The sequence below is a fragment of the Sorex araneus genome, chromosome 3 (genome assembly GCF_027595985.1).
Source record: "Sorex araneus isolate mSorAra2 chromosome 3, mSorAra2.pri, whole genome shotgun sequence".
Lineage (NCBI taxonomy): Eukaryota > Metazoa > Chordata > Mammalia > Eulipotyphla > Soricidae > Sorex > Sorex araneus.
The window spans coordinates 123,105,246-123,118,756 of NC_073304.1; the positions used below are offsets into that span (position 1 = coordinate 123,105,246).

Below are 13,511 nucleotides of genomic sequence, written 5' to 3' on the forward strand. Positions count from 1 at the left end.
CCCATTTCAGGAATTGAGATGTTTTTCAACAGTATTAATTTGCCTACAAGAGAAGCTGACTTAAATGCACACTTGGCAATACTACTAATGTTTGTTATATTTGGGCACCTTGTTAGGCGCAGGGTGGTTTCTCTGAGCATTGTGGATGTGGTTTTTTGTTGCTTAGAGGCCATGCCCAACAGTGTTTCTCCCAGTTCAGTGATTAAGGGACTGTAAGGTGCCAGGGATCCAACCTGGAGCCACCAGCATGAAAGGCATGTGCATCCTCAGCTCTCTCCCCAGCCCCTAGATGTGGTCTTTGACCTACTTGGAGCACAGAATCTTTTTGTTGTTGTTGTTCTTGGGCCACACCCAGCAATGGTCAGGGGTTGCTCCTGGCTCTGTACTCAGGAATCAAATCTGGTGGGACCATACGGAATGCTGGGGATAGAACCCAGGTTGGCTGTGCACACAGCAAATGCCCTGATTCGCTGTAACATCACTCTAGCCTCTGGAGCACAGGATTTTTATTTCAACTGGCTCGTGGTAAATACATATGCAGTTCTGTGGAAGAAGTGAACAGGCTTCAGTGGTTAGAGACTAATTGAAGTGGGGAGAGGATGAGAGTGAATTATACGTAATTAACCAGGTCATTTTTTAAGTTGAGACCTGGCTGATATGAGTGAACTAGTTGCTGAAGCTTCTAAGCAAAAGTAGTTCATTGACTAAATGTCAATAAAAGTGAGGAGTGGAGGATGGTGAAAAATAGATTTAGAACTGTGTTATGTATTATTATGTTCTGGGAAACATCCCTTGTCCCTGCCATTTTTATCTTCTTTTCCTTCAGAAAGATTAGTGAATTGGGAATCAGTAACTCTAGGTTCTACATAGAACTCTCTGATGTTTATTTGCTAATTATTCATTCAAAGCAAAAGGTTATGGGCCAAAAAGGTTAATGGTAGAACATTTGCCCTGCACTTGGCTGACCTGGGTTTGATCCCAGCATCCCATATATTCCCCCGAGTACTGCCAGAAGTAATTCCTGAGTGCAGTGTTAGGAATAAGCCCCGAGGATCGTGGTGTGGCCAAAAAAGTCAATAAAACAAACAAGCAAAAAGATAATGAAGAGTGGGAAGGCAAAGGAAGAGAATGAAAAGTACAAGCCAGGAAGTGATATAGGAAGTAATGAATCCACTGGGAGATAAACCATGTCAAGTTTCTTCTTTGTTTCCAGTTTGTCCTTATAATCAGCATTCTGTGAGTACCTTTGATTTGGCACAGGGAGAGCAGATTGAGTCATTTTTAAAAATAGGAAATTAATCATGGAAAAGATGACTGAAATAAGAATTTTCTCTTACTCTTCTGCATAAAGGAGAGTAAATGCATTTAATTGAGGAAGAGCCATATTTACCTCCTGTATGCTGTTTTATTGACTAATTTAAACTATTTTACTTAGTTAACATGTAGAAAACTCTATGAGTAAACATCTGAGATGTGAGCTCCTCAAGGGCAAGAGCGTTTCTGTCTTTGCCTCACTACCTGATACGAGAGAGGAACTTGGTTGGTTCACTGAGCAGCTGAGTGGTTCCCTAAGGCTTGGAGGGAATTTAATCAGTCCTTAACTTCCAAGACAGTTCATGATAATTTGCTTTATATGGGTTCCAGTGGGGGAAAGAAACTATTTCTTCTCATAATATAATAAGCCCAAACTTCTGATCTCATTGAAGGATTATAGAATTTAAATTTCCTTAGAGCCCAGCAGCTAAAGAACCTACGATTATACTGAGGTAAACAAGAAGATAGCTCAGAATCTTATGAAGTATGCTATTTTTTAACTATAATTCTAAATCTTGAACCAATATTTAATAGGTTAAGTTTTAAAATTGATGTTTTTTCCTGTGTCTTAATTTTCTAACCATTACATAAGGTCTTCTTTTTCTAGAAAGAGACTAATCTGGAATAAGAATTAATTCTCATCAGTAAAAGCAAAGCTTTAAGTAGGTCATCTGATTTTGCTTTTGTGCTCTACATTCATCCTAATTATAAAAGAGCCTTTCATGCATTTTCTAGGCTTTCACCACTGCCAGATTCTCTACCGGCATTGTGAAAGAATTAAACTGCCCTCCCCCCACTGCTTGTCTCATGGACTCTTTCGTAGAGTCTACCCGGCTTTAGTTTTCAGTTTAGCAGGAACTCTGAATTCTGATTACTTGTTACAATAGCATAGTAGGTGGAATTATAAAAACATATTCAATAAAAGAAAATTTGTGAAAATTGTTATATCTCACAATGCTGATACTAAAGTCATTGAGCATTTACAGAGCTGTTTGTCGCTAGTTGCACCTTCTGTGTTTTGCTTGTTGAGCTTAGTGGGCTTCTCTGCTGTTTTTCCATCTATTTTGCTGTGTCCTACTGGGCTGTCAATATGGTGGAATATGGAGCTGCTGTGCTGTCACAGATGTGACTGCATGCTCCAGAAGCCATAGAACTGGGACATTTCTTGGCCTGCTCCCCTCCCGAGGAGAACCCAGAGTTGTCAGTCCTAAGACCAGTATGCCTGTGACTTTCATCAGCTTAGTGTCTCTTCTGAGTTTAGTTTTGAAGTTGGGTCTCTTACATGGTGGAAGCTGTGGGATGTGGTGTGGCTGCTAAGACTCCTGGCAGTGTGGGGGTGGGGGTGGGGATCTGGGGACAGGCTACCCACCCCTCACTCTGAGAAGGCCTCAGAGGTTTCAGCCCAAAGACTGGTGTACCAGGGAGTTTTGTCAGGCTTCCGAGATTAGTTGTGAAGTAGTGGATCTAAGCCATTTGTGTGGCAGTCTGTCGGGTGTGGATGTAGCTGTCAGGACTTGAGCAGGACAGGGACCCAGCCCATCCCCTTCCCAAGGAGGCCCCAGAATTTTCAGCCCGAAGACCGGTATGCCTGTGACTTCCATGGCTTGGCATTTCTTCCAAGGTTGTTTGCGATGCTGTAGTGAAGCCCAGGCTCTTCGGCAGAGTTGGGATGGGCAATCTTCTTCCACCTCCCCATACTTCAGGAGCCCCAGAGCCACACCCACACCCGAGACCCACTGCTGCTGCTGTGTAAGCTCACCTACCGGCCCTGCTCCAGAGACTCATAAATACATCATGAAAGAGATAACTAGCCACAAAAATTTCTCAAAATTTCCTGGTTGAGACCTCCAGGGTGATCTTGGGAGGTGGGGCAGGCCGAAAGCCCACCAAAGCCCTGGCAGCCACACTCACATCCCAACTGCTTCCACCAGGCCTCTTGTTAAACTGTCTCATTAAATATTCTGGATTTTCTGGAGCGTGTGGCTGCATTTGTGGACACGCAACATCTCCAAACTCTAACATCCCAGTAGGAGCACACCAGATTGGATGGGAATGTAATGTAGAAGCTGACTAATCTCGACGGAGCACTCCTCAGTTCCAGGTGTGGGACAGGACCAACAACACTGTAGAACTTTCCTCCCAGGTTGCCTGTACCCAGAAGGCAGACTTGCACACAGATCAGTCTACCTGTAAATCAGACCCTCCTGGCAGGTAGCTCAAGCACTTTGGGACACTGCTAACATGACCCTTTGTCCCCCAAGATTGAACAACTTGGCTCACAGTTAACTGTGGCCTGGCACGTCTCGAGTTCTCTGACTGCAGCTGCCCAGAATCTTAACTATGGGCATCTGTGGCTGCCAAAAATCAGTGAAGCCATAGGCACCAGCCTATGCAAACAGGAGCTCCAGTCTGTTGCTTGGACCAGCTAGTACTAGGAACTCTCCCCCCCGGCCCCCTCTCCTCCTGGGCTTCCATGAAGAAGCCCAGGAATAAAGAAGGAAAAGAATTCATCCACATTGATAGGTGGGTTCTATTTTAGAACTGCTGAAACTGTCCAAGAAAGATTTCAGAGAAACATTCCTCTTGATGCTTAATGAAAACAGTAGAAGAAAATCAGTGAGCACGAAGAAAGCATAGGGCCAGAAAGATAGTACAGCAGGTAGTGCACTTACCTTGCATGCAGCTGACCTGGGTTCTATCCCTGTCATTCCATATGGTTCTTGGAGCACCACCAATCAGGAGTGATTCCTGAGCACAGAGACAGAAGTAAGCCCTGAACATTACCATGTGGCCAAAAAAATAAATAAATAAATAGTTTTATGGGGAAAAAGATCGAAGAACTTGTTCAAGCAGAAATGAATAAGCTAAAAAGTCCACTAGCTGAACATGGCAACAGAATGGAAGAAGCTGAAACTTGAAGTCAGTGACCTCAAAAACAAGGTACACGACATCTTCAGTAGAGGAAAATGGAAAGAGAATTTAAGAGATTTAGAGAATTAAAAGAGATAGGTGAGACATCATTCAAAGGAACAAACTTCATATCATGATATCAAGAAAAGTAGAAGAGGTAAAAAACAAGAAAGGCCAAGAATTGCTTGTGGACGAAGTAATGGTACCGAGTACTTTTCATGATTTGAGGGAGCCATGTACATTGATCCAGGGGACCCAAGGCATTCCAAACAAAATAAACCCAAGTAAAACCATACCAATAGATGCAGATGAAGCTTTTGACAATACTCAGCACTAATTCATCATACAAACTCAATGAAATTGGGATTAAAAGAACTTACTTTCAGATAGTGAACACTGTAACCAATGTTAGAGAAAGGGTCCAGGGGTTAAGATGCATGCCTTACATGCAACTGACCATATGGGCCCCTGGGTACTACCAGTTCTCACTCTGGAGACTCCTCAGCAGTGCTGAGGTGGCCCAGGCTGTCTCTGGCACCACAGGGTTTAAGTAGTACTTCTCAGGCTCTTACATTGAGCTGCCTGTCTGGTTAGCTGAGAGTCACTAGGGGTAACTCCTGGACCCCCCTGAGCATTGCTTGGAAGACCACACCCAAAACAATAAAGGCCATATGCAGTAAACACACAGCAAGCAATCATTCTCGGCAAAAAAATGAAATTCTTTTCTCTAAGTTTTAAGTATAAGTCACGGTTGTACACTTTTACAATTATGCAATGTAGTTTTGAAATTCCTAGCCACTGCAGTCACACAAGTCGAAGTCATTCAAATTGGAAAAGAAGTTAAACTCTCTACTTGCAGGTGATACGATAATGTAGATAGAAGACCTTAAAGACTTCACAAAAAGAAAACTGTTAGAAACAATAAACCAATGAAGTAGTAGACTACAAGATCAGCACACAAAAATCTGTTGCATTTCTCTGTGTAAATAATGAACTAGTAAAGAAACAAGCTTTGAAGTTGGTTCACGTTATATCAAGCACTTTATTCCATGATGGTTTTAGATTTGCTTTGGAGGTGCAGTAACTCTGTATTCCAAAAACAGATATTAAAGGCATTGTAACCATGTACCTCAGCTACAAGTTTTTTAAAAAATAGATATTGACAGGGGCTGGAGCATACTGTGGTTAGGATGTTTACTTTGCATATAGCTGTCTGGGCTTCAACCCCTAGCATCCCTTGAGCATCTCCAGGAGTGATCCCTGAGTGCAGACGTAGGAGTAACAGCTGAGCATCACCGTAATGGCCCCAGAGCAAAAATAAACAAAATTGTATATTCACATTTTTGGGTAACCATTACCATTGTCCCTCTCCAAAATTGATGTCTTCCTCATTGGAATTCCCATTCCTCCCTCCTCTGGCCCCAAGCAACCACCTTACTTCATTGCTGTACGAATTTGATTACTCTGAAATTTGTATGAGTGAAGTCACACAGTATTTGCCTTCTTTTGACCTTTTAAATTTTATCCCACTATCTTTAGTGCTCATCCTTAAGGTAGCGTGCTTCATACCATACTTATTTTGGGGCCGTGGGGCATGGAAGGGGAAGAGTGGTTAGGTAACACCTGGCAGTAGCTTAGAGGCTACTCCTGGCTGTGCTTAGGAGTGACCCCTGGCAGTACTTGGGCCATTATACATGTGCTGGGAATCGAAAGGAGGTAGAATGCATGCAAGGCAGATGTCTTAACTCCTATCTTGTCTCTCAGCCCCATAATTTTCTTAGGGCTGGATAATCCTATTGTATGTATATATCACATATTAATCCATCAGTAGAAACGGGTTGCTTTCACCATTTGTCATTGAGCATACTACTATTTTGAACATGGGTGTACAGATATATGAATCTCTGCTTTGGGTTCTTTTGGGTATATTACCAGAAATGGAATGGCATCATATGGTAATTCTATGTTTAGTTTTTTGTGGAATCATCGTACTATTTTTCATAGCAGTCACACCATTTTATAATCCTGCCAGCAATATAACATTCTAAATTCTCCACATCCTTGTCAGTGCTTCTTATTGCCTCTTGGGTTTTAAATATTGTTGTAGGAGGGACTGGAGAGATAGTACAGTGGGTAAGGCCTTGTGTGTGGGAGTGACCCTGCTTCAACCCCAGAATCCCGTATGGTTCCCTGGGCATTGCTGGGTGTGGTCCAAAAAAAAACCAATATGTGTATATTGTTGTAGGAGGTGGTGGTATTTAGGGACCACCAGAGCCATACCCAGCAGTCTTGCTGGGGAGCTTCTCTCACTCTCCCCCCCTCCCTCTCTCTCTCTCTCCCCCTCCCCACCCTCCCTCCCTCTCTCTCTCTCTCTCTCTCTCTCTTCCCCCCTAAGCCTTCCAAGGCCTCTACTTTTTTCCTTGCTTTATGCATCCTTACCCCCTCCACACACAAATGGTCATCTGAATGCAAGTGAAGTGGTATTTGTATAGTTTTGATTTTCGTATTTCCTAATGATTAGCAATACTGAGTATCTTCTCTGTGCTTCTTGGTCATTTTGTCTATGTGCTTAATGAAGAATGTCTGTTCAGACCCGTTACCTATTCTTTACTGTTGGTTTTTGCGGCAGTGTTCAGGGACTGTTCCTGACTCTGCGCTCAGGAGTGACTTCTGGCAATGCTTGGTGGACCATATGTGGTACCAGGGGATTGTACTGAGGTCAGCTTCATGCAAGGTAAATGACTTATGTCCTACATTTTCTCTTCAACCCTGTTTACCTTTTTATTCATTTATTTTTTAAATGTGGTTGCATTTTTTTTGATAGTTCTTTATACATCCTCACCTGTACATACTCCCATATCATGTAAGTGACATGTATGTTCTCTCCCATCGGTGGGTTTCCTTTTTGTTTGATACACAGATGTTTACTTTTGATATGGGCCAATTGATTTTTATTTTGTTATTGTGCTTTTTGTGTAATATTTTTAAATGTCTCAAATTTTATTCCGTGATAGTTTTAGATTTGCTTTGGTAGACTGATTTGTTTATTTTGGTTTTAGGACCACACCCAGGGATGTTCCTGGTTTCTCCTGGCAGTGTTAGGGTAGGAGGTGTGTAGATGACTACATGCGATACCAGGGATCAACCCAGGACAGCCTCATGCCGGCATATACCCTACCTGGTATACGATCTCCCCAGCCCTCGTGACTGATTTTTAAAAAATCATTGCCAGGACTAGAAAGGTAGTACATCAGGTAAAGCACTGGCCTTCTATGCAGCTGACCCAGGTTCAATCCCCAAGCACTGCCAGGAGTTGATCCTGAGTACAGAGCCAGAAATAGACCCTTAGAATAGCCAGGTGCATGCCCTCCCCCAGTAAAATACCATTGCCAAATTTATTGTCAACCACTTTTAAATTTTCTTTTAACATTTTTGTACTGTTAACTTTTTTTTAATTAATTTATTCTTTTATGGAATCACCATGTGGAAAGTTACAAAGCTTTCAGGTTTAAGTTTCAGTCATACAATGCTCAAACACCCATCCCTTCACCAGTGCACACATTCCACCACCAAGAATCACTGTACTGTTAACTTTTATATTTAGGTCTTTGACTCCTTTTAATTTTTTAGCAAATGGTATAAGGTAGAAGTTCAATTAAATGCTTTTGCATATAGATACCCAGTTTCCCCAGCATTTGTTGAAAAGGCTATACACTTCCTTTTTTTTTGCTTTTTTTTTTTGGGTCACACCCAGCGTTGCTCAGGGGTTACTCCTGGCTCTGCACTCAGGAATTACTCCTGGTGGTGCTTGGGGGACCATGTGGGATGCCGGAGATTGAACCCAGATCGCCGCTTGCAAGGCACACGCCCTACCCGCTGTGCTATCACTCTGACCCCTATACACTTCCTTTTATTTACATTTATACTCATGTCAAAAATTATTTGGGCGTATTTGTGTGGGCTTGTTTCTGGTTCTTTATATTGTTCCATAGATCTGTGTGCTTATCCCTTTCTTAATTTCATAAAGTGTGGTTGTTATATATTGTGCCTTGACATTAGGCAAAATAATTTTTACCATTTTATTTTTTCAAAATTGTCCTTGGTTTGTTTATTATATGTACATAATTTGTAGAATTCTTTGGTCTTGTATGCTTAGCAGTTCATTTCAAAGTATACTTCAAGCAGAACAGATAGTTTTCTTTCTTGTAATTAGTCTGCAATGTAAATTCATACCAAATTATGTTGTTTATTTATTGAAGTAGTCTGAAATAATATGATTACCTTGGTCTAGTTCATCTCTCTCCAGGCCCTAAACTGAATCTGGCTGTATATGCAACTTAAAGACAATAGAACTGAATAGTCTCTTTCACAAGCTTTCGTTGTCCTGTTTCATTCTCTGCATAATTTCATCTATGGAACTGAATTGATTCCCAGGCCTCTGACTCCTACTCATTTCAGGGGTCCTCTTCCTGTAAATTAAAAAGCTCTACACGTTTATCAAGAGAAGACCTGTGATAAAAATTGACTTTTTGTGTTCTAGTGTTCTAGGACTTCCTCGGCTTCATCAGCAGTTTTACAGCAGTTTTTTCCTCACTGGCACATATCTATTCAGTGTGCTGTTTCTGCTCTTCCCTCCTTCCATGGCGTGTATCAGTTTTCTACTCATCAACACCCACCTAGTCTTGCCTCCTGTGCTTGTCAGATGTCTCCTGCCTGGCACACTCACTGCCGCTTTTATCACTGTTCCAGCTGTCTTCTTTCTTTTCCTTGGCTTACTGCCTCACTTCCGTGGCAGCTGCTCTTCTATTGCTTTTCTGCCATTCTGCCCCTTCTCTCACTCCCCTCCCCTGCCCCATGTATAAACAACATGTACTGTCATATTGCACATTTCTAATATTCAGATTATAATCTCCTCACTTTTCCCATAGTATGTTCCAAAGTAGTCAACCTCTTGTCTTTATAACATTGTTCTTCACCAAAGTCAAGACACCTCGACCTTCCTTATTGTTTGGTCATCACTTCTATTCCTGTACCTTTTCTTATTAGCCTCCTCCAGCTATCTCTGCCGGAGAGGCCATCCTGGTTAGATTGATTCAGAAGGCTTTAGTCAGGAATCCTTCCTCCAAACTCAAATCCCACGATAAGTCTTCCACCCTGCTGTCAATCATTGCTTTTAAAATCCGGCTCATTCTGCTCTACCTCTCTGTGTTTAAAGTATTTGGTAGTTCTTCATTGTGTTTGTGGAAAGTAAAAACTTTATTGTCACCTTAGTCCCCTTCATGGTCTTGCTTCTAGTTTCCTTTTTCTCTAGGCTCATCTCCTATATTTCCTCCAAGTAGCCTCACAGATCCAGTTGTTCAAGTCCCCTCTTTTCACATTCATTAACAGATAATTTTTAGGTACTATTTGATGATCTTGCCATTATCATCATCATTTTGGAACCAGATAGGTTTTTTCAAGCTTCCCTGTGTCCTCTGCCTTAAAGATAGTTTCTGACCCTTCTCTTGGCTAACTGCTCTGTCCCTCAAGTTTAACTCAAGCACTACCTTCCCTAAAAATTCCTTCTCTGATCAACAGTTTCGCCATTTCACTTCAGTGATTAATAAGCTAACATATATGGCATGATAATTCAAGATTTAAATAATTGGGGGGGGTGGGGGACCACACTCTGTTGTACTCAGGATTTACTCCTGGCTCTACCCTCAGGGATCACTCCTGGTGGTGATTGGCATACCATGTGGGATGCCAGGTTCAAACCCAGGTTAGCCATATGTAAGGCAAATAAGTGCCCTGCCTGCTTTACTATTGCCCTGCCCTCAGGATTTGAGTAAGTTATTGGTGTCTCACAATTGTTTTGTGAAATACTTGATGACAGTGCCCATATCTAATCTATCTGTGTATTCCTAATATCTGGTAGAGATGTAGAAAGGAGCATGACCTTTGTGGGTTTTTCTGTTGTCATTGTTTTTGGTTTTTGGTTGTGGGGGATACACCCAGTGGTGCTCAGAGTTTATTCCTGACCCTTCACTCAGGAATCACTCCAGGCTGTGCATGGGGACCATATGGGATACTGGAGATTGAACTCAGGTCAGCCATATGTAAGGTAAATACCCTACTTGTTGTCCAGCCCCATTTTTTAAAAATATGGTTATTGTTCATTTAGTCACTGAAATTATAAAGTTATTCATAATTAGGTTTCACCCTTCCATCTTTTTTTCCTTTTTGGGTCACACCTGGCCATGCACAGGGGTTACTCCTGGATCTGCACTCAGGAATTACCCTGGTGGTGCTCAGGGGACCATATGGGATGCTGGGAATCGAACCTGGGTCGGCCTCATACAAGGCAAACGCCCTACCCACTGTGCTATCACTCCAGCCTCACATACTTACAATTTTATAACACTGATCTCTGCACCAGTGTCCACTTCCCTCCACCATTACTCCTCCCACCCCATCATTTACCTCCCTCCCATCAGCTGCTTCTATGAGAGGCTCATAGTCATATATATTGCACTATAGTTTGCAGTATTGTTGCTAATAAGGTTGTTTTTTTCTTTTTTTTTTCTTTTTGGGTCACACCCGGCAATGCTTAGGGGTTACTCCTGGCTTTGCACTAAGGAATTACTCCTGGCGGTGCCCCGGGGACTATATGGGACGCTGGGAGCCGAACCCGGGTCGGCCGCGTACAAGGCAAACGCCCTACCTGCTGTATTGCTCCAGCCCCACATACTTACAATTTTATAACACTGAACTCTTCACCAGTGTCCACTTCCCTCCACCATTACTCCCCCCGCCCCATCATTTACCTCCTTCCCATCAGTCTGCTTCTATGAGAGGCTCATAGTCATATATATAACACTATAGTTTGCAGTATTGTTGCTAATCAGGATTTATACATAGTGTTTTGCCACCTTTCAGAAAGCACCACCTTCTCCCAGTTTAATGCTTCCTCCACCATAGACATTGCCTCCTCCCTGTCTATGCCACGGCCCTGTCAAGAAGTGGCATAGGACAGGCATTGTTTCCATTGGCTTTAGGTATTCGTTATTCCACCATTATGATATTATATCCCGCATGTGAGAGATCATCCCGTGCCAGTCCCTCTCCCTCTGACTTCACTCAGCATGATACTCTCTGAGTCCTTCCATGGAGCAGCAAATTGAATGATTTTTTGCAGATTGCATCTTTTTCTATGGCTGAGTAATATTCCACTGTGTAAATGTTACAGTTTCTTTATCCAATCATCTATTCGTGGACATTTGGGTTTCCAGATTTTAGCTATTGTAGATAGTGCTGTAAGGAACAGGGGTGTACATGTCTTTTCTCCATTTTGTTTTTGAGCCCTTGGGATATATTCCAAGAAGTGGAGTTGCTGGGTCAAATGGACACTCAATTTCTAGATTTCTTTAGTAATGTTCATATTATTTTCCTTAAAGGCTGGACTTGTCAACATTCCCACCAGCAGTGAATGAGAGGCCCTTTTTCTCTGCATCCATGCCAGCACTTGATGTGTGCCAGTCTCTGTAGTGTGAGATGATATTTCATTGTTGTTTTGATTTGCACCTTCCTGATTAGTGTTGTAGAACACTTTTTCATGTGCCTTTTGGCCATTTCTATTTCTTTTTTGAGGAAGTTTCTGTTCATCTCTTCTCCTATTCCCACACCGCCCCCCCTTTTATTTAAACACCATGGTTGGCGAAGTTGTTCGTAATGCATTGGTTACAGGCATTCAATTTTCCAACATCAATTCCACCACAATGTGACCTTCTCTCCTCCATTGTCCCCATTTTCTCAACTACCCCCCAAGCCTGTACCCTTAGCAGGCACAAAATAACTTTTATTTTTTTGCTTTTTTTTGGGGGGAGGGGTCACACCTGACAGTGCACAGGGGTTACTCATGGCTCTGCATTCAGGAATTGCTCTGGTGGTGCTCGGGGGACCATATAGGATGCTGGGAATTGAACCCAGGTCAGCTGTGTGCAAGGCAAATGCCCTACCCGATGTACTATCACTCCAGTCCCTAAATAACTTATTTTAATATTGCTGGCTATAACAGAATGGCTGTACAGTTATCAAAGGGCTGGAATGATAGCACAGCGGGTAGGGTGTGCCTTGCACACAGCCGACCTGGGTTCGATTCCCAGCATCCCATATGGTCCCCCAAACACCGCCAGGAGTAATTCCTGAGTGCAGACCCAGGAGTAACCCCTGTGCTTCGCCGGGTGTGACCCAAAAAGCAAAAAAAAAAAAAAAAAAAAAAAAAACTTAAGTAAAAGAAAATGGGAAGAATTCTAAGTAGAAGCTATCACAACCAGTGTCTAATCTCGAAGGAATGTGCAGATTGGCAAATTTAGTAATATTGGTTCTTTGTAATCTTTTTTTTGTTAGCAAGTGTTTGTAATGAGAGGCCTGACTGAGAAAAAATGCATTCTTGAGCATCCTCATCATTCCCATTCCTAGATCATACAGGTCATAGCATTCAGAGTTGTGGTTTTTATTACCTACAACTAGCTGTATCATTGGGATTGGGCTTTGGTTACATAAACAAAATTAAAATAGGTGTATTTCTTCTCATATCTACAAAACCTCAAAGTAACCGGGACTATTGTGGCAGTTCAGTGGTGTAGAAAATTTAGTCTTTTGGTTTTTTCACCACTTGCGGATGTGCTTAGGATTTACTCCTGGCTCTGCACTCAGAAATTACTCTAGGTAGTGCTTGGGGGAATCATATGGGGTGCCAGGATTGAACTTACGTGCATCTTGTGCATGGGAAAGGCCCTACCCTCCTCCAGCTCCACAGGATTCTTTCTTAGCAGATACTTAGTATGTCTGTGAGTGATTTATCTTTGGTATAGGATATATATTTCAGATAAATGATGCCTGAAATATGCATATACATTGTACATGTATAATCTGCACTTAATCAACTTTGTATAATCGAATTACAGATTTAACATTCACATATTCTACAATTCAAAAAAGACTCTGCTCACCAAAAGTACACAAGCTGTGTGAACACCTGTATCATATTCCATAGATTTGGTGAGAGGAGGCTACAGGGACTTGAGATGGGAAGGTAGTGAACACAGCCAGCGGGCACTGCCTGTCACCCATGTGTTCCTGGAGAGTGTCTTGGATCCACTATACTGAATTTAAATTTTAGGAACATTTAAGAAATATTCTTAAACACTCAGATATCAGAGAAACACTTATTTTTCAGAACTTTCTTTCCCTCTTTGGTCTTTTGTTTTGGGGATTTCTTCAGGGAGGCACACTAAGTGGTGCTT

At 42.2% G+C, this 13,511-nt stretch overlaps 1 protein-coding gene across 4 annotated transcripts in view; it reads left to right on the forward strand.

The window, feature by feature from the left end:
* The window catches only part of PTPRA (protein tyrosine phosphatase receptor type A), a 140,995-nt gene that overhangs the window by 44,358 nt on the left and 83,126 nt on the right, over positions 1-13,511 (forward strand). For 2 of the 4 annotated variants that reach the window (XM_055133227.1, XM_055133226.1), the window contains one exon: positions 6,854-6,958. The exons of the other annotated variants lie outside the window; for them this stretch is intronic. In XM_055133227.1, the coding sequence (XP_054989202.1) occupies positions 6,854-6,958 (105 nt within the window). The remainder of the gene's footprint in view (positions 1-6,853; positions 6,959-13,511) is intronic. 4 annotated transcript variants of the gene reach the window in all.